The sequence below is a fragment of the Diadema antillarum genome, unplaced genomic scaffold (assembly GCF_040938485.1).
Source record: "Diadema antillarum isolate AM-2024a unplaced genomic scaffold, OU_Dant_1.0 scf00000156, whole genome shotgun sequence".
NCBI lineage: Eukaryota > Metazoa > Echinodermata > Echinoidea > Diadematoida > Diadematidae > Diadema > Diadema antillarum.
Window position 1 is genome coordinate 885,065 of NW_027271045.1, and position 21,802 is coordinate 906,866.

A 21,802-nucleotide genomic window follows, 5' to 3' on the forward strand; every position below is an offset into this window, starting at 1 on the left:
ACATTTAGATGCCTTGATATTGTATAATGGCATTTCTTCAGTTATAATATTCTCTGTCCACTTTGGCATAAATTTCATGAGGTTAGTTGTACTTGAATGCATCAAGCTACTCTGTTTAAACAGACATCTAGTCCCAATTTGATACATGTATAAACAAACATACAGGAATGGAAGTTTGTTAGGAAATTAGTAAAAGACGGTTTATCATTAAACTCAAAGTAAGGCTCTTTCATAATCAAGATTGACGAGCCAGCCACAAGAATCTAAAACTGCAAATTATTGTTGCTCTTTGGTATACTTGTTTTTATGTAATGTTGCAGGGTTTGTGAGACAATATAACTCTAGAGAATCCCTACATGAAGGAAAATAGGTGTCCATGATATATTTGAATAATGTGAGAATCCTTTCCTGCCGGATACAGCTTTGTAAAATACAATTTCAATTTTTGTGAGATGTTTGATGGAGTGTGATGAGGACAAAACTGTTAAAAAGCCTGTCATACATTCTTCAGCTGCAACACTATATTACTTCGACCTTCACATGTTGGTGGTTAAAAAAAATCACCCCCCCCCCCCAAAAAAAAAAAAAAAAAAAAAAAAAAAAAAAAAAAAACTTTCCGAATGATGAATGCATGGTGAGGCTTGGAAGAGGAAAATGGGGGTGCGACCCTTTCAACAAACTTTCTAAGAACCCCGTCCCACATTTCCTTACAACAACAACAACAACAACAAAGGCCAAACGCGCACACACAACACACACACACACACACACACACACACACACACACACACACACACACACACACACACACAATTGCACAGTACAGCACTGCCGGCCGTTCTCTGCAGTGAACATAACACCCGCGCGTTGTTTCCACGCCGATGAAAACTTTACACCAATGACTGACGAGGATTCCAATGATCGATAAATACAATAAGAATTTCGTCAGAGGCACGATCGATTAATCGAGTGCTCACTACCTTGGACATAAGTTATATCCCCTTGATTATAGCGTATTACCAAATGGTACCAAGACAAAAAGAAGGCCGTAACAATGTATTGTTTGCAAGCAAAAACGACCTACTGATGTGGTGAATAAGATGTAACAGCAGCATTCGAACCTACGAGGTGGATATAATAAAGCAAAAAAAAGGAGGCGCATCTTGCCAAGCGCGTCTTTTTCTCAATTCGATTATCAAAAATATTCCCGATGCCTGGTAAGCGAGGCTAAGCAAGTTGTACGCAAGCGCACTCTAACTCAACCCCGGATGCATTTACGTGATACGTATGGATTACTGAACGTTCAGCGCGCGGTTTCTCCGTATGTCAGTGTCGTGGCCATCCGCCGCGAACTATCCGCATCCGGACCATGATTGTACCAGCAGGCGCGTGTCCGTAATTCGTACGCACGCACCGAATGAGGAGACCCAGCGAAACCGCGCTGTGTGTGCCGAATTATCCGCATTGTTTTAAGGCTAAAATTACTATTTCCACGGGCTTTGTCTGCGCACAATTTTCATTAAAATGAGCGATAAAATGATAGATGCGATAGACAATCAAACTATGGAGAGTATTATACTGCAGAGAAATAATAGTCGGCGATCGGATGTTTGGCAGTTCATGGAACACAACGAGGAGTCTCGGTATGTCACTTGCAAATTGTGCGGATTTCGTCTAACCTCCTCGTCACGAAGCGGTACATCTAACTTGAGGAATCATTTAATGAATCGACACTCGGATGTGTATCGCCCCGCTAAAATACCGGATCGTGCCAAACGAAAGTACGAGGGTTGTGATCGCGATGTTGAGGATTCACATCCTGTTGGTCTCGATGACGCATTGGGCGTTGATACCTCAGACGAAAGCGGATGGCAGAGCCAACAAACCACTCTCCGATCGAGGAGTTGCGTCGGTGACGAGCCTGCTGCTGCTGGTCAACGGCGGAGTGAACAGCACAGCAACGGCAACACGTCGAAGGGGAGCGCGCGACTCATTGGTATCAAGAAAGAGAAGGTTGGAAAAGAACCGAATCAGAATGAAGCGAAGAAGAAAGCTCAGACAAATAAGCTGGCAACCATTTCCAAGGACAAAGGCAATGATAAAACAGCGAAGAGGCACTGGTGCTCTGCTCCACGCTCTCGAGCCATCACCAACCTGATTTTTAGAATGGTCGTGGAGGATTTATTACCATTGTCCGTGACAGAGGGAACAGGATTGCGTGGATTAGTTCATGGTCTGGAGCCAGGATATGACTTCCCTTCCAGGGTAAAACCAATATAGAATTACCACCACCCGTAACCTTGTTGATAGTTATAGTTACCTAAAATACTTGCATCTGAGTCTCCGAAGTCGAATAGATGTTAAGTTTGAACACTTTTAGTAGGCCGTATTTACAAGTGTCGGAAAATCTTGATCGTGATCATCTGGTCTGAATGTAACTGCGACAGCCGCCACACTGTGTGGCGGCTGCGCCGTGCTCCCATAAAAGATCTTCATGTTGAACAAACGGGTGCCTTTGCGGCGCTATATTTCCTTAATTTTTCAACAGAAACTACTAGGAATACTTACATGGGTCGATGAAACCTAAATGACTATCATCGGCGACTGTTTGATGCATTTCATTGCTTGTGATGCACAAAATGATGTCTTATAAGCAGCTCACCGATGTTCACAGAATTCACAATCACTTGCACAAGCGCACAGAATACTTGAACTAACATAAGCGAAACTGCGGGGAAGCCGCCAGGACCGCGCCTGGCGGCGCGGTCTCCGGGGCTAGTCTGAATGCAGCGACGACACAGCGGTTTTTTCTACATGGTGTCATTGAAATTGAAAAGCTAACGGTTGAAGGACAAGTTCACCTTCAGTTCAGAGACATGTGGATTGAGTGAATGCAACAATATTTATAGAACACATCAGCAATAGTTTGAGGAAAATCGGACAATCAGTTTAAAAGTTATGATTTTTTTAAGTTTCTGCTTAGTCACTGCTGGATGAGAAGACTACCACAGCTTGTGATGTCACATGTGTACAATGATATTAAGAAAGTATGAGGAAAATTCAAGATATTTTCCCTTTTCTCGCATAATAAAAGACCGCTTCAATTCCCTCTTTTAGAAGGCAAGGGGAATAATAATGTAATATTACCCTTAACATACGTCAGTGACAAGTCGAGGAAATGTGCACCTTTTTCAAAAAGTAAAATTTTGTGAAATTCTCTTTATATTTCTCTTATATCGTTGTACCACTGAACTCTATAGTGGAAGGGGCGCTGTGCGCACTTGGCGCGCACTACACACCGAAAAGCAACTACGCTCGTGTTGCACTGTGGGTAAAAGCTTGAAGCCACCGGAAGTGCTGGCCGGTGGTGGCCATTTTGGGACTTTGCTATGGGGCACCAAAAAGGTGCCAAGAATCACATGGCTATTTTGTTACAAAATGAGTAATTTTGAATTCAGTCATTTCGTTGAAGAAATGTTCACTTTTGTCAAAAAACCAGTTGTTTTGTTAGGACATGTTCATTTTGTCGACTAAAGAGCCATTTCGTAATGAAATAGCCCATGCGATACTTGGCGCCCCATGATTTACACCAAAGTGACTTTCCACTGAGGAACGTGCCAAAGCGTCTTTGTGCACCACAATAGCGTAGAGTAAAGTGGGCGGGGCCTAAAGGTGGAGTCCTAAAATGGCAGCGCCAACTAAAGCACTTGCGGTGGCTTCGAGCACTGCGCGTAACGTCACTTCCAATATAGAGTTCAGTGCGTTATACGCATGTGACATCATACACTCTAGTAGTCTTCTCATCCAGCAGTGACTGTGCATGCTAGCTTAAAAATTCATAACTTTTGAACGGATTGTCCAATTTTCCCCAAACTTTCACTGATGTGCTCTACAAATACTGCATTCACTCACTCCACATGTACAAGTATATGAAGGTGGACTTGTCCTTTAAAGTTTGTTTTTCCTCTTTTCCTCGGCCAAGTCTTGCGTTAGCAGTTGTAACGTTAGCTTCAAAGTGGTTGAACGTGTGCGCGAGTACGTGTTGCCACTTATATCTTTCCCTGAGTCTTTCTGTTCTATCTTTTCTTTCATTTTCAGGAAGAATCTGTAGGCCTATAGTAGGCTATAAATTTTGCTTTCCTTTTTATCAATTATTTCATTGTGGTTTTCCTCTTGCAGAGACTCCAACCCCAAGCACCTTCTGATCTGGAGATTCTCCCACCTGAAACCCCTAGCAAACGGGAGACTCGAACTTGATGTGTGCGAAGCGCGAAATTTCTTGTGGCGGGGTCCAGCTCTACGGTTCTAGATGCTATTTCATGTTATCTAAGGCTTATTTTTCAACATACGATGACCCTAAGTACGAAATCATTTCAAGCGGGAGAAATTGAATCTCAAGCGGGAGAACAGGAGATTTTGCAAAAATGGGCTTTCGGCGGGAGATCTCCCGTCGAAAGCGGGAGAGTTGGAGTCTTCTGCTCTTGTCTAACTTTCTCAATTTCCTATGTAACTGTACTTTCTGCCTAATTGTTCTGTGTTTCCTTCATGGGTTATTTTCCCTCCAACTACAAAGGGTTTTTCCTTTCTAAATTCTATTCTTTCCAATACCTTTTTCTTATGTGCAGTTCTAATGAATCATTTTCTTCATTTCCTTTTCAACCTGTATAATTCCTTCCTAATCTTTGCCTTTAATAATCCAGTTTTGATTCATCTCTTCTTCTAAGTAGACCCTATGTTTTTCAGTTTTCAATCTTCATTTTTTCTCTTTGCTTTCTTCTTTTCTTTTCAAACATACATGTATCCATCTCTCCCTTGCTTTCCTGTAATAATATAATGCAAGTTTCTCTTTTTTCTTTCCTTTCATTATCTGTTAGTAAACTATTTTCTAAACCTTTTGTTTCATTTTTCCAGGTTTTGTTAATATCTTTTCTTTCATTTCCTTTTCCTAGCCTAAAGGCTTTAGGCCTAGACCCTCTATATGTGACCGTGCACCTCAAAACAAACAAAAAGTCGCCAGACATGAATTTTTAGTTAAGACCATATTCTGAAAGAGCAGACTTTAAGCTTTAAAATGATGTATAACTCAAATCAAATGGACTCTTCTAACCTATCTGAATATTGGAAAGAAAGCACAAACTCAGGAAAAGTGTGAACTGAGAAAAGAGGCTCTGAAGTACAGTGCCTATTCAAGCGCTTAATCTTTACCAAACCGTGCTGGCTGTGCGATGAATGGGACAAAAAACAGGAAGTAAACCACCAGAGTAACAACAATGAAGGGATTATCAGATTAAAATGAAATTAAGCATGCCTCATTAACACATTCTGTCCGTAATTAATGCCAACTTTCAAAGCAGTAGCACTATTCTTTCAAAAGTTATTAGAGTTGAAAGTGAAGAGTGTGGACAAGGTTTTTCAGAAATGAAAAAGGGATTCTAAAGACACACCTAATCACACTATTCTACCAAAAATGTTCGAGATAAACTGCTAAACAAACACACTTTCCTGCCCGTTTTATGAAACCAAATTTTAGCATAATGTAAAAGAAGACCCGCTCTTTCAGAAAATATGAAAAAGTCAAGTTCGGCTAGGTTGACCCATTTCACTTATTTTCAGTCCTCACGCAAAATCAGTGTGTGCGACTTTATGTTCGTTTTTAGGTGCACGGTCACATATTCTTTCAGCCTTGTCGTATAACCACATTTTTCACAATCTTCTTTCATGCACACACATACACGTACACACACGTGCATACACACACACAAAACACGAACAATCTCAATCCTCACTCAATCGCTCCCATGACTCGGTACAAGCTGAGAGAAAGGCAGAAAAAGTATTATCTTTTTAAAGATACCATAGAATAACTTGCTCTGATCGCTGTGAGATAGCTACATTCAGGTCAAGTGCAGTGCTTGCAGCTATGACCATGTTTTGTAACCCGTTCCGCGCTGTCTGCTCGTAATGCAGTTAAATCGCAGAGCAAACTACATTGTAGTTGCGATCGACATATTCCAACAAGTGTATGAAGTGTCAAATGGTGAAAAATTCCTTTTTTACTGGACTTGAATCTTACTCAGATGCAAATATTCGAGGCTGTTGGGTATTTAGACTAGAGTGAGTTCGCGCATGTTTGGAGATCATTTGACAAACAGGTGCGAAAGTACACTAGTGTCTAGAGATGGTAGAGTTCTAAAAGATTTAACAGCGGCACCCTGTGTATGTGGTTGTTACTAGTGTTGGTGTATAGTGTAGAATGAAAAGCAGGGGCGGATCCAGGAATTCCGTAAAGAGGGGGGGGGGGGGGGTTTACAAAATTAAAGGGGGGGCGCACGCACCCCTCCTCTCATTTTTTTCTTTTTATTTCTTTTGTTTCAACAAAAAATAAAGGGGGGGGGGGGGCGTGCGCCGGTTGCGGTCCTCCCTGCATCCGCCCCTGAAAAGTTACACCATACACTCTGAAAATAATAAAAACAAGACAAAAGACAAACTCGTAAACAAACTAACAAAAAACTAAACTAGACATGGTTCCATTACACATCCTCTTTTGCGAACATGACACATGACTGAAATTCACAGATATTACCTGTCTATAGTACATGTATAAACTGAGGGCAGGGTGGCGATCTCAAGGTACCCTTTTAGAGCTGCGCAAATAACAATGCATTGGACGCACTATAGTAACAGCGTTTTTTCACTATGGGGATTCAAAATCAGCAGGGTGGCCATGGGATTCAAAACTGCAGTTTTTACGCCATATTTGAGGCAAAACTTAAGCCCTTTTTACACTTGTGTTTCTTAGCCCCATACTTTCTCTGACCCAGGACTATCGTTAGTCCCGTACCAATTTTTTCAGCTTTTTACACTCGCCAATAAATCCTGTACTAAGCTCTTGTCCTGGGATAAGGAGAAAACTGACCTTTTGACACTCGTATTTCTTAATCCCGTACTTTCCAAACCACATGAATATTCATGATTACGCTGTGCACTGTACAAGTACACGCACACACAGGCAGCACTTGATTACCTCGTTTCTGATTGGTCAGTGGGGGGTCGGACTTCGTCTCCCCGTCGCTTAGCCCCGGATTATTTTATCGTTCTGTTTACACTCGCTTGCTTGGCACCGCAATTGCGGGGTTAGCACCGCAATTGCGATGCTAACCCTGCTTTTTTGCAGGGCCAGATAGTACGGGATTATCGGTGGGGCTAGCCCACTTTGGCAAAAACAAGTGTAAACAGAAAGTGGGCTAAAGGAAAGTCCGGTACCAACGATGGGGCTAAGGCCCCCCCTTAGCCCCACTGTTGGTACGGGACTAAGCAAAAATTTGCAAGTGTAAAAAGCCCTTTAGGTGATGTCATATACTTTCGGAACAAATGAGCTAGAGGTCCTTAGGGTGGTATTTTAACTAAGTAGTACCCTCAGAATAGCCACAGGTAGCTAAAAGGCCATGGAATGGTATGGCAAGATTGATGGGGGGGGGGGGGGGGGGGGGAGTAGATCTAATGACATTCCAAGCAAGTAAAGTTGGAAGTGATCAAATTCTGGTGAATAACGCAAGATACACATTGTTTGTACACTAGACTGGTCTGCTAGTAAGTACATTTTAGCTTATTTCCAATCAATAGTGGAAATTTCAACCCAAGTGGAAAGTATTCATCAATGTTGACTTTCATGTCTTCGCTCAATGTGCACATTTGTACAACTCCCTCTTCTCAAACCTCTCATTTGTGATCACAGTGTACGCTACCTGCACAATTTGAAACTGAAGTTAGCTCCAACCTCTGTATCTAATAGTTGGCGACATGCCTACATTGTATCTTTCATATAATGTAACCAGTTCCATAAAGCCACAAATTTCTCCATGCATGAAACTTTCATGAATTTTGCAAGATTCCTGAAAGTACATTTTAATGTAAAGTGCATGCAGAAGATTTTGTCTATCCCAGCTATACACCACATTGTACCATGGCATGCAATAAAAGTGCCAGTTGGTAATTACGAATTTTCAAAAATGTCATGCCAGGTACAGGCCATTGGCTCCAGTTCATGAAAGTTTCATGCCACAAATGTTCCTGGCTTTTAATAGAGTAACTAAAAATCAATATAAAGTTTTACACTTCAATCCAGAGTTCAGATGTGTGTGTGTGTGGTGTGTGTGTGTGCGTGTGACTACCTTTGTCTGTCTGTGTCTGGGTGTGTCAATGTGCTTGGAATTGCATTTCTTAACCATCTTCATTCAACATGTCATAATCATTTGTGTATTGATATTTAACTTCTATTAGATAGCTAACTTCAGTTTCAAATTCTGCGGGCAGGCATGAGTGTACACTACAGTACAATCATGAATTAGAGGCGTACGAAAGGGGTGATTGTTTATGCCAAATTTTTGCCAACTAAATCACAATGTTCCACAGTACATTGAAAGCGCCACAGCTGTAACTGTGTCATAAAATTTACATCACAACAAAACTTTCAGTTTTCTATAAAACTTTGCCGTACTGCATTTCTATTACACCAGGTACAAGTTTCTTTTTTAAGTCACATACATTGTAGCTTTGAAAACAAAATGTTTCCAAAAGCTGTCATGCATTGTGGTCTCAGAATAATGTGGTGGCACACAAAGATATAAACCAGAAATGCTCTTACAGGTATTGTAGTAAGTGAAATGTACAGTAAGTACATTCGTATGAGTACATGCACATTCCAGTTTGTTTCTGCCAGATCGAGGGTTACCTCCTTAGGGTCAGTACCAAATTTGGTGCCAGTTTTCACATTTTGATCTTTATGAAAACATATGGTACTGTCAAATTTTCTTCAAATTTAGCAAACATTATTGCCAGTGTGATAGAATATTTTGCACTACATCACAAAAAACTACCAAAAAGTTGCCAAACATGGAGTTTTAGTTAAGAGTAGATTCTGAAAGCCCTGAGCAGACTGTATGATGATCTATAATTGGACTTTCATTGCCTATCTATGCAAAGGAAAGAAAATGCACATTCTGGAAATGTGTTTGCTGAGAAAAGAGGCATTGAAGTTTGGGGTATTCGAGTGCTTTTAAAACCTCACTGTGCTGTGCTATGTGCAATGAATGGGACAAAAAACAGGATGTAAGACTCTGTAGCAATCACAATGAAGGGATTATTAGATTATTAAACCAAAACTTCCTCCACTCATTGAAAGCACATTTTATTAATGACCGATATCAACTCTAAATGCAGTAGCACCATCCTTTCAAAAATGAGGAGTGTGTAAAGGGTTTTTAAGAAATGAAAGGGGGCCTCTAAGACATCACTAATCACACTATTTTAAAAATGAAAAGATGTTCTGGAAAAGTGCAAAAAAACATAATTTCCATTCATTTTATGATCCTAAACTTCAGATATAAATGTATAGAAGAATTACTCTGTCAGAAAATATAGAAACGTGAAGATTGACCAAGTATGTTGACCCACTTCACTTACCAGAAATGTTTGCGGTCATATTATTTTTGTGAATTTCATGATACCCAATATTTGTGATAGTGGCAATTCGTGAAAATTTCAGGCTACAAAAAAGACTATTGGCTCCACTTTGCGAAAAATTTAATGCCACCAAAATATCTTGCTTTACTATTTTGATTCCTCACGTAAAACTATCGTAGGGAGTGCAACCATTTTGTTGGTTTTGTGATGCCCAGTCACTTGAAAATTGTAGAAATAGACATGATGCCCTCCTGGAGGACCATCAAGTTTGCTACATCATGTATGTTCTTAATGATAATGATAAGTCTGCCAGAATGCATGGAAAGTGAACTTGTGATATTCAGGCAAGTGCTTGACTGACTGGTCTCTTGTTTTCATTGTAAACAATAGGAAGAACTTGAGGATCGTCTGTCTGAGAAGCTGAAAGAAGGGCGACAAAAACTTGGTGAACAGATTTCAACTGATGAGCAGAGAATTGGTTTAACTTGCACTCTATGGTCTGATTATCAAAGCAAGAACTACATCACTCTAACAGCACACATCATCACAAGTGAATGGAAGAGCAAGATGTGGACTGTGGGAACAATCCAAGTGAGTATACAGGGAATAAAAGAGAATATCATGAAATCTAATCTGTTACCACTTAATAGAAAAATCAGTCATGTGATGGAACTAATGTGATGATCCAATGAATTTGAATTTTCAATTGTCAATCTGGGAAGTAGAGTTTCGTTGTTAAGATGACACATGTCACAACATAGCTTTGTTTGAACACAACATGTAATGTAGGGTTTTAGGAAACACAGAACTCAAGCCAAATAGCAATGGACCAAACAACACATTTAAAAACAAACATTTAACTTGTACAGCTGTGTATACACAAATTTAGTATGTGAGAAATTTAAGAGGATACTCGGTCATAATCAATTTAAACAATTCAGTCGACTACAACCTTCCATTTTAATATACATGTACTTTAATATTTGACAGTTCTGAATGTGTTGAAAATTCCATGTGATCTACATGTATAAAGCCTACTTTCTCATAAAGTACAATGTGAAATAAAATATCATTATCATTATTGCCTTCATTATTATTAACATTATTGTGCAGATTTTGATGTATTTATGTTTGATTACTTGCATTTGTTGGTTGACTCTCACTTTCATTTTGTTGCCTCCTCTTGGTACACCTTTTTAGGGCTTGCCGTTTGCTCAGTCCCCCCCCCCCCCCTTACTGTTGCTATTTCACTCTTTTTTCTTTCTTTATCTCTCTGTTTTTCCTTATCTTGTTTGATGTTGCCTCCCTATTCATCCTTTTCCTTCAATGGTTGCCCCCTTGGTCCTTAGGATCATTACTGACCCTCCTCTGCCTTTTGTCTGTCCACCCTCCTGCTCTAATTCCCCCTCCTTTTACCTGTTGGGCTCCTTGCCCATGACCTCCTACCCTCTCCTTTTGTTTTCTTTGTTCTGTGTCCCTAGCCTGTCCCTGACTGTTCTTGTTGTGTGAAGTCCTTATTGATTATGTGATTGCTTTCACTGCCTGTTCGCCATTTTGCCTCTGACGAATCAAAAGCTCAGGACCCTTTTGACTCCATTTTACTCCATTGGCTCGCCACTATTGGATAAGCAGTTTTCAGCAGCTTTTTTTGCTGCAAATAAAAATCAAAACGGGTAACTGCAGAAGAAAGATGGCAAGGTTTATTCACATATATGCAAGAAATGACCCCAAATATACCATCATGTATTGTATTAAGTCATGTATAGTACTTCAATACATGTAGGGTTGATGTAAACTAGAGAAGTGGTGCAAGTCTTAAAGTTAACCCTTTCACTTTTATTTTCCTTCATTCAGGTATTTGAGAATGCCACTGATCAGGATGTAGCCCAACAGATCCAAAATCTGTGCCAAGAGTGCAACATTCCCATTGACAGTGTTGCTGGTATAGTGTTTGGTACCGATGGCAAGCAGTCCATTCCTGACATCTCAGAAAGGCTGAAGATTCTGAAGTCTATCTGCTCCTTTCTAAATTGGGAGTGCAGACCCTGTGCAGGGGAAATGCTCGAAATATCTGTACAAAATGCTCTGAGTATCCAACCTGTTGCAGAACTTATTCAGGCAACAGGACGTCTGATCATCCACTTGACAATCAACAAGGATCTGAATGACAACCTTTGCAAGGTGCTGAAGAGATTCAAGCAGTCAGCAACACTGAGCATGTACAATTGCACCAATGGCTGGCTCTCAGTATGTGACATGTTTGTCAAGATTTCAGAGATGCACAAGGCAATCATGGAGGTTCTTGATGAAAAAAATGAACATAATCTAACTGATGGCCAGTGGCAGTTACTGCCCGAGTTGGTAGAAGCTTTGCAAAGTATCAAAGCAGCTGTTGCTGTCATGAGTGACTCGAGGAACAAATCTGGATCATGTTGGTTGCCAGTGATGCAGGGTGTTCTCCAGCACATTCAGTCCAGCGATGGCAAGGAGATATCTGAAGAAGCCAAGGCCTTCCGTGATGCTCTGAAAAGGGAACTTAACATTCGCTGCGAACTAGATGAGATTCTTCCCAGCTCCCTTACGATGCAAGCATCTGTCATTGATCCACGCTTTCACCACCTTCGTTTCCTCTCAGATGAGGACCGCACCCCAGTCATTGACGAACTCAAGAAACGGCTTGTTGGAATGCCCACAGAAGAGCAGAAGGGTAATGATTCTAATGCCCAGGAGGAATCTCCATTCTTCAAGCTCCTTGGAGAGGATGAATTCAACAAGAAGATGGTCAAGCCAGAAGATGAAATTGATCTCTTTCGGCTCGAGCGTCCAGTTTCTCGCGAAACAGATCCCCTTAACTGGTGGCGGCTTAATGAGAAACGATTTCCTGGTCTTGCAAGGCTTGCTAGGGCAATCCTGTGTGTGCCAGCTGCAGCCTCGCCAATCAATAAGACTTCAGAGAAAGTGGCCAGTTTGGAGAATCGCAGACGCCTAGAAGCTGCTCATGTGGATGCTCAACTCTTCCTCCACACAAACTTGGAACTTTTTTTGTAAAGGCAATGTTTTTTCCGATTGTCAAAACGGTTTAAGTTGTCAGGATATCTGTGTTCAGATGTAGCTCACACACTGTTGCTGCAATATTTTGTGGTGAATCATCACTCATGAGCAGCAAGAGCAGGGTTTTCAGATTTTTGTACAAATTAAGTACTTTCTTGACTCTGAAACATATGCTTAAAGACTAGTTCTCAGCTCTAAATAAACATCATCCATTACAACTTCAATGTAACTCTGAAAGTCCATTATCAATTACTGTGATGTCTAACAGATGGGCAAAGATTACACTGAAAATAATCATCCCAGACAGCTGTTGAAAACTTACCAACATTTCAATTTCCTGAAAAGTTGTTTTTTTGTTTTTTTTTTGTTTTAAATGAAAGGATGCAGTTTACTGTGAATTCAATTTCTTCTTAATTCTTTAAATTCAGATTAGAGCAAAGGAGAACAAAAGAGGGCCTAAAAATCTAAGGGCTAATACAACATTAGATATATGGATTTATAATCTGTTAATGGCAGAAATTGATTAACAAACTTGCTAATGGGTTGGAGTCACCTGCACCAGCAGTGTATGTAACCCGACATGTGTGTGTTTATGTAGCAACCTGTGGACACATGTTAAAACAAAACTTTGTTACATAAGAAGAAAAAAATCTTGTGGACAGAGTATCATTTTAATAAGGTTTGTCTGTACAAGGCTCTTAAAGTAGAAAGACGACATGAATGATAATCATTGGTCAGTTGCCAAGCAAAATTAGGTCCTTTGCTACTACAGGCTGATTGAGTTGGCTGAATTTCTCTGTTCTATCCAAAACTTCAGTCCACTTTATCATTACATATCTTTTATGCCAATACAATACAGAGGTGGACTCTCGTTATGACAAAGTTCTCTTGACCAACAGCTTTCTTTTGTTATATCAAATTTCGTTATAGCCAAACAAATAATAAAAAACAGAGAGTGCACAATGTTGCGGCCTGAGTTTTTACTTCATTGTAACTGGAATATTGTTATTTTTACCATGTTCGTTACAATGGGAGTGCACGGTACATTCAAATTTTCAAATGTTCAATATAGTTTTGATAATTTGTGATATTGTAATTTTGATGCTAAGACCTGGTTTTTACATAGGATAAGTACAATGTAACATAAAATGTCTGATTTCATTAGTAAACTCTACTAGACTTTTTGGATGTTTGTCATCATTGGTGCATGAATTGCATAATCATCAAAAGAATGAAAGTGCTGATGCTACATCTTCCCGCAGACAACGGCAGTTCTGTTTCAGGCCACTTGTGGACAGTATAGGATGGACATGAAACAATGCGATGGGACGGGATGGGTAAACTTGACAGGCCGTTATTACCCTGTAGGCCATGTCAGACTTTTAAACTGTCAGAAAATTTGCCAAAGCAGTCAAAGTGCTGATGAGAAACCTAAGAGGCCGTAATAAATAATAATAATATAATAATAATAAGGTCTTATTTACCCAGGGTAGCCTCTTCAGTGTTGCCACTGCTCTACCAGAGGGCCCTGCTATTATTATTACCCTAGCGTCGCCAGGTACCCATTTATACTCCTGGGTCGAGAGGGACATTGTGGGTAAAAATATCTTGTCCAAGGATGTAAGCACTGGGCGGGATTAGAACTCACGGTCCTCCGTTCGGGAGTCGGAAGTCTTATCCACTATGCCACAGCACCCCCACAATAAAACGGGGTGAATGCAGCAAAGTGTGACAGCTCATAATTGGACATCACAAAAATTTGAGGCATTCTGTAGTTGGCCACAATGAGCAATATGTGCAGTCTAGCCTAACCAGATGCTGTGAGAATGTGAACTCAGAACTGAAATGCTCTTTTGAGCAACAACTGGATTGAATAAGACTAGATTACAAAGGTGGGGGGGGGGGATAATATCTTTCCTACAGTACCCACAGCATAGTACATTTCAGGCAAACAGGGCTGCCATGGCCGCTGGGAACATGGTGTAAATGTAGCATTAGAGAACAGATGCAGAGACTCCAACTCTCCCGTTTTCGACGGGAGATCTCCCGCCGAAAACCCATTTTTGCAAAATCTCCCGTTCTTCCGCTTGAGATTTAATTTCTCCCGCCCTGGCTCTTTGTCTCCCGTTGGAAAGGATTTCTTACTTATTTCTATCGTATGTTTAAAAAATAAGCCTTAGGTAGCACCAGAAAGCATCTAGAACCCTAGGAACTTCGCGCTTCGCACACATCAAGTTGGAGTCTCCCGTTTGCTAGGAGTTTCAGGCGGGAGAATCTCCAGATCAGAAGGTGCTTTGGGTTGGAGTCTCTGCAGATGGATCTTCTGTCCACCACAAAATACAACTCGTTCTTTTCAAAGCACAGAATTACATCAAAATTTAACAAAATATATTACATTGTATAGCTCCTTGGCATGACAGGCACTCCATGCTGTAGATTATGGCATACATTACTATTACCCTGCTCATTTGGGGGACTTCATACATGTACAGTAGCTCTCAATCATGTTTTGTTTGCACATTTCATTTGTACCTATTAAGTGATGTACACTACATGTATTTAGCTTGAATATCTTAGGATGTCAAGTCTGACAACTGGTCCCCACAGTCAGTCTGCAGGATGACGTGTGAGTTGTACAGCAAACTTTGTTGAAGAACCAAATGTTAGATAACTCCTCAACGAGGAAGCCCAGTTTGACAGCCATCGGAGATATAGAAGTAATCTTTTCCTGGACGATGGAGACAAACGGAAGGATGAGGAGGGCATCTTTCTTGTGGCACAGAATTTGTTGCCACAAGAAGGATCTCGTCCTCATGTCCTCCTCATGATAGATAACACATACAGTGTATTACATAGTTTTGGTAAACAATGATGGTTTACGTTGCAGACATTAAGAATGTCTTTGGGGCATACTTCAAGTTACTGGTTGCTATCACTGTTCACTGTAAGATATTTTTCATGGGCCATTCTGCCTTGGTGTAATGAAAGTGTTCACTCAAGATTTTTATAAATTTTTCAAAGCATTGTTTGTAACATAAAATTGCATCAAATCATACTTACACACTGTACATAATAATTCAACAAAGAAACAGTTAATTTGCTGTGTTGTCTTACAGTTGATAAACCATTTTGAAGAGAAAGAATAATATATACTCTGTTAAGCCTAAAGTTAATGGCTATGAGAAGTACTGTATAACATTTCTGGCAGGGTTGTCCAGAAGAGATTGTTTCAGTAGGTCATCCAGAAGAAGCAATATAAATTTGTGTGGCAGTCTACAGCTCCTTTGCCAAAATTTGACAAAATACTTAAAAAAGAACAAACTTTGCAGTGTGTCAAATACATTGTATGTTGTTGACATTCATGCCAAGAGAATTGTATGTCTCTGCCTTGAAGGATGTTGGGTTGTCTCTGTGTGTTGGCTGGCCAGCTGTAAGATCTTGCTAAAAAATTCCTTCGATTTTTTTCCCCCCTTTTTGCTACAGTGCACTCCCGTTATAAGGAAATGCTCGGGACCGGCAGTTTTCTTTCGTTATAACGAAATTTCGTTATAACCGAACAAATACAATATGTATATAACGAAAACAAGGAAACCACGTCCTGTTTGCTGAAGACTCATCATACACTGGAAAGCTATGTGAAATGTGATGGGATAACTGTATTACAATAATAAACGCAAGTTCCCCTCAGAAGCTGTGCGTGACACATGGAGCGAATACACAGTGGTGTGAAGCGTTCACCCATGCAGAGACACTATAAATGCTTGTTCCGCTATATACATATTTTCGAAAGTAATTCGCATTTCGTTATAACGGAGCACATTTCTTTTGTTTTTCTTTGTCTGTGGCTCTCGGAAAAGACTTCGTTATAACGGAAATTTCGCTATAACCGTGTTCGTTATAAGCGAATTTTGTACCATAGACTTTAATGGTGATAATTTTGGGACCAGGAGAATTACTTCGTTATAACGAAATTTCGTTATAACCGTGTTCGTTGTAACGGGAGTGCACTGTACTTAGCCCAGCTCTGTGGCATGATAAGGTTTAGATGTGCTGATGAGATTTTTGGGAAGATCCTTTAAGGTCACTGGTCATTTAACTTTAACTAGAAAAAAAAAAAATCTGCTGTAACTTTATCCTTGAATTTCCAGTGGTAATATTATGGAGGAAGGATACAACTGAATCAACAATGTTATTATTCCAATGAAATGACTGAGATAAATGGTCACTGTGCTAATTGCAAAACATGTCACTTTCAGTCATTACTTCAGCTAGCAGTTATTTGCATAAATATGACAAGACAGAAGTGTAGGGTTGATGAGAAAAGTCAATTTAACTTTAATCAAAAATATCATAACAAGCCATATCTTTAGTCAGGTATGTCCAAAGGTGTGAGCTTCTCCATACTCATGTGTAGGTTATGGATCTGAAGTGGTTAGCATGATCACTTCAGATTTCCTCTTGTTTATTGTAAGGCCAACTTGCTGTGCAAAGTAGCAGAGACATGATGTTTTTTCTTGCCTGTGTCAGCGAAACGTGTGCAACCAGATCCAGATCAACAGAAAAATCAAGGTTCGTTCATGGAAAAAAAAAAAAAAAAGGTCCAGCATACCTCTAGTTGTATGTGCCATTGTAAGGCACATTACCCAGTCGATAGCAATACTAACAGCACACAACCTTGTCTGACTGATTTTTATTATGCCTCCGCCATGAAGTGGTGCCGGAGGCATTATGTTTTCGGGGTTGTCCGTACGTCCGTCCGCTTTCGTTTACGCGATAACTTGAGTAATATAGACTTGAATTCTACCAAACTTGGTCCAAGTATAAAGTATGATGGGGCAATTAGTTGATTCGATTTTGGGTGAAATCCGCCAAAGATCAAAGGTCAAGGTCAAATGAAATCGTATCCATTTACGCAATAACTCAAGACTGGATCGAGCAAATTTCACCAAACTTTGTCGGACGATGATGTATGATGAGACAATTACTTGATTAGTATTTTAGTGAAATCAGACTGAGGTCAAAGGTCAAAGATCAAGGTCGAATCCTGAAATTTATATGTTTACGTGATAACTCAATACTGGATGAAGCAGCTTTCACCAAACTTGGTCCAAGGATGATGTATGATGGGACAATTAGCTGAGTAGATTTTAGTGACATTGGCAAGAGGTCAAAGGTCAAAAGGTCAAGGTCAAATGCTAAAAATGTTGCTATTTCCCAATATCTATGCATTTGCCTAAGGTGTTTTCTTGAAACTTGGTGTAGACATGTATTACTGCGTAGATTCTCCAGAGAGTTTCATGTCATAAGGTCAAAGGTTAGGTGAAAATGTTGTAATATCACTTTTCTCACAAATGGTTCAATGTATCTTCATGGAACTTGGTACATACGCATGTACGGTTGTACTGACTGGCAGAGATTATCTAGGGAATTTAGGGGTCATAGGTCACATATAGTCATGGGGTCAAAGGTCAAGGTCAACTCCTCAATATTTTACTATTTCCCTCATACACTAGTATATCAAATGCTTGCATTATTAGTTTTCAAACTTAATATATACATGCATTACCTAATGGAGATTCTCCTGGAAATTTCCAGCCAGAATGTCAAAGGTCAAATGTTAAGGTTCAAAGGCCAGGTTTCAATGCCCCCCCCCCCAAAAAAAAAAAAAAAAAAAAAAAATCTATTTTGTACTGTAATTACACTCTTTCTTCATACCTTGGAAATTACTCAATGCACAAACTTATAAAAGGGTCGGTCAGAATTCAAGTAAAAATTCTCAATTCCCCAAACATGTGTACCTGCACTCTTCGACAATTATAGCAAACCCAGTTCAAGGAAAGTGAACATTCAAGTCATTTCTGACAAACCTGTCATATCAATATTTTGCCAGTTATGTGAAACTGTCATGGATCACACATTGTGAAGAGATTGTACTATACGCCTATTGGGAGAATCATGCATTATGGCGGAGGCATCAGTCGCCATAGCGACATTTCTAGTTTGTAATGCCGGAATACTCGGTTCTGTTCCCTGCCAGCATTTGAAGTTGGCATAGAAGGTATTAATGAAGTCCACTACTTATAAAAGCTCTGGGATTTCATGCATCCTTGAAATGTTCCAGAGGCCTTCTCAGTGTATGTTATAGAAGGCCATTTCAAAGTTGACAAAGTGATAGATACTGTATTTGCTTCTGCCATTTTGTACATTGTTCTATGATGTTTCCAAATGCAAGTACAATTGTACCTTGGGTATCTTGTCATCGCATCCCCTTCCCTTTACAGAATCCTGCCTGGTTATTTCTTACCTGAGCTCAGGAAATTTGTGCTGTACATTGCTCTATATGTGTAACTTTAATGATACATGTACTTTCATTTGGTGTAATGGGTAGAAGTAACCAAAAATTTATATTATTTAGGGAGAGAGGGTTTAAGGTCTTAAGTCAAGATCACTAAACTTGAAATGTACAGGTACATGTAGGTGAAGAGTAATTATCAGCATGTATGACAGATAGTGATTGCCTGAGGTGTGGAGGCAGCCCAATCTATTAAACGTGTGTGTTGCACTTGAGTTACTAAAGTTATCCCGTGTGGTAAGGTTAAGATAGCACGAGAGAGTATCTCTGTCAAGGGAAATTTCACTCTTGTACTCTCAATTCAAACACAATATCAAATACTTTTGTATAATCTTCTCTGCAACTCGCTATTAAATGTCAAGCTGTGGACCACCCTGCACAGTATTGCTGAACATGTTTGTTATAGTTCTACTACAATCTTTAATTCATAACAGGTTTAAATTACTTGATTGTAATTTTCAGCCAGCCTGTTACTAGCAGTCTTCAGTACTCTGGCTGACATCTGTGGAGACTACATGACACAAAATCAAACTGCTTTAGTTTAGTTATGCTATTTTATGCTTGTGAACATGTGTGTACCATTGATGATTTTGTAATTAAAATGTCACAGGAAGAGTAACTGACTGGTGCATATGAGTTTTCATTTACTATTATACAACTTTACATAGTAAAATGGTGACATGGATCCTAATCAAATGATTGACTGAGAGCAGTCATGTGACTAGTCTTTCATATTGCCTATCGACTACTAACGACTGCTCAGAGATGTCATCGCTCAAATGCTTGACTTTGTTCATTCAGTTGTGTTTCCCGTACTGTGCTCACTGACATCACAAATGTATGCTTTTAACAGCGTGCACTCAATCACGTATTTATTGTTAACAACTTTTAAATTTGTGTTCAGTGTGTTTGGAATCATTGCCTCAAACATCTTGGCTTCAGAGCAAGTTCAACATGTAGCTGACAGGTATTTACCCTTAACCCAAAAGGTAAATGAAAAATTGTTCTTTGAACCATTTTATAAACCAAGTTATGCACAGGTTTAAAGGACAAGATCAGCCTAATTACATGTACATAGGGATTGCGAGAATGCAGCTATATTAGTACACACATCAGTGAAAGTTTGAGGAAAATTTGACAATCTGTTCAAAAGTCATGAATATTTCAAGTGTTAATGCTGCCATCACTGGATGAGAAGACTACTACTGTTAACAGCTTGTGATGTCACAGGCATAGAATAATCTAAAGAAAAGATAAAAATAATTCAACATACAATGTATTTTTACTTTTCTCACATAATAAAAGAGCACCTGACTTGCCTCTTTCAGAACACAGAGGGAAAATTACTACCCATAACATATGTCAGTAACAAGTCAAGGAAATGCATACTTAATTTTCCTTACATTGTATATATTGCTGTATGCATGATGTGACATCATATACTGTACCTTAGTCTTCCCATCTAGCAGTGACTGCGCTGAAACTTAGAAATTCATTTCAACTTTTAGACTGATTGTCGGATTTTCCACAAACTTTCACTGATTAATTCGGCTAATATTGCTGCATTCACTCGATCCACATGTACAATTATATATTAAGATGAACTTGTCCTTAACCCTAACTAGGCCAGGCTAATGATAGTGTGTGTGTGTGTGTGTGGGGGGGGGGGACCTCCCAGGCCCCCTCCAGATCTTTGCTGTCGACTGCATGATTACACATACATTGCCCGTGATGTAATCTGCAAAACTGAGGAGTTGATTTACAATGGAAAAAAGTATATGTGGTAATTTATTATGCTAATTTTGAACAATGTACACGACTGTATGCATGAAATCAAACTTTTTGCTGTAAATCAGTTGCAATTGTAAAAAAAAAAGTGCCATCAAAATGAATTTCTGAAGTATTGTATTTTCTTTTTTTTTACCTTCTCTATGTATTCCAATGTTTTTTCATGTTTTGCTTTTTATTTATCTTTTTAAGATGAATTTTGATGTAGGCATTTCATGAAGCGTTTTGTGCTACAAATGCGTCATAGCTCACATCTGTGAAAAGTTAATAAGAGTACACCACAAAACTGAGTAGACCCTAGAGCCCTTACCAGGGAAAGTTCCTTGACCTTTTGTTCTTGTTGGATTTTAATATCCATATTCAAATTTGAACGCTGATTTTAGGTTATGTACCTGTGATGCTTGTTTGGTGGTCATAGCTCAAAGTCATACATAGAGAGTAGACCAAATAACCTGTTGATGACTTTGACAACGGCAAAGTGATGCCTACACTGTATGTCTCACTTCTGTTAAGCAGGCAGATAGAAACTGTCTCTGGGGGGCATTTCATGAAGCGTTTTGTGCGACAAACCTGTCGGCTGATCAGATGCAAGGATTTCAGTAGCCTAGAACAGTTTGTCAGAAAAAAAATTTCTTGACAAAACACCTAATGAAATGCCCCCCTGGTCAACACTTGCAACAATGCTATGAATTATAATCATCACTCCTGCTTGTGAAGACGTTTTTCAATTCCCCCCACATTCCAATTTGAATGCGGTACAGTGAGAAAGAGCTGACCACGCAGCCCACATCAAGTCGCATGAGACACACGAACACACACACACACACATAAGTTAGTTTACATAAGACGCAATCACACACACCTACTTCAAGTGGTGCCTGCATGCAACATGTTGAATCATGGATATAAATACCATAGAGAACTGAACCACACTACTAATGATTGAGTGTTCTTGTCGTGTCTTGTTATAAAGACAAAAATACCCGTCAACTTAGACAGAACTTCCCCAGTTTGGAGGAAGAACTCGTGTAGACATGGAAATAGTCGACTTGCAAAAATGTAGACAAACATACAGGATTTCATAAGAATGAATTCAGTTGACTTATGCAATTTGGCAACTTACGCAATGTCAAATTGTGCAAGCTTTAC

At 39.6% G+C, this 21,802-nt stretch overlaps 2 protein-coding genes across 2 annotated transcripts in view; one reads left to right on the forward strand and one right to left on the reverse strand.

Moving 5' to 3' along the window:
• Positions 1-21,802, reverse strand: part of LOC139722042 (NEDD8 ultimate buster 1-like) — a 68,189-nt gene that overhangs the window by 27,544 nt on the left and 18,843 nt on the right. The window lies entirely within an intron of this gene.
• On the forward strand, positions 1,457-12,547 carry LOC139722038 (E3 SUMO-protein ligase ZBED1-like). The gene is made up of 3 exons (XM_071633359.1): positions 1,457-2,265; positions 9,853-10,053; positions 11,317-12,547. Exons 1-3 carry the CDS (start codon positions 1,525-1,527, stop codon positions 12,508-12,510), a joined length of 2,136 nt encoding a protein of 711 aa, XP_071489460.1. The 5' UTR covers positions 1,457-1,524; the 3' UTR covers positions 12,511-12,547.

What these genes read in the sequence shown, in the direction of transcription:
- LOC139722038 (XM_071633359.1), top strand. Translation starts at nt 1,525, where the DNA reads ATGAGCGATAAAATGATAGATGCGATAGACAATCAAACTATGGAGAGT. An exon ending in GATATGACTTCCCTTCCAGG is followed by an intron (nt 2,266 to 9,852) that starts GTAAAACCAATA and finishes TGTAAACAATAG; the next exon opens with GAAGAACTTGAGGATCGTCT. An exon ending in GGACTGTGGGAACAATCCAA is followed by an intron (nt 10,054 to 11,316) that starts GTGAGTATACAG and finishes TCCTTCATTCAG; the next exon opens with GTATTTGAGAATGCCACTGA.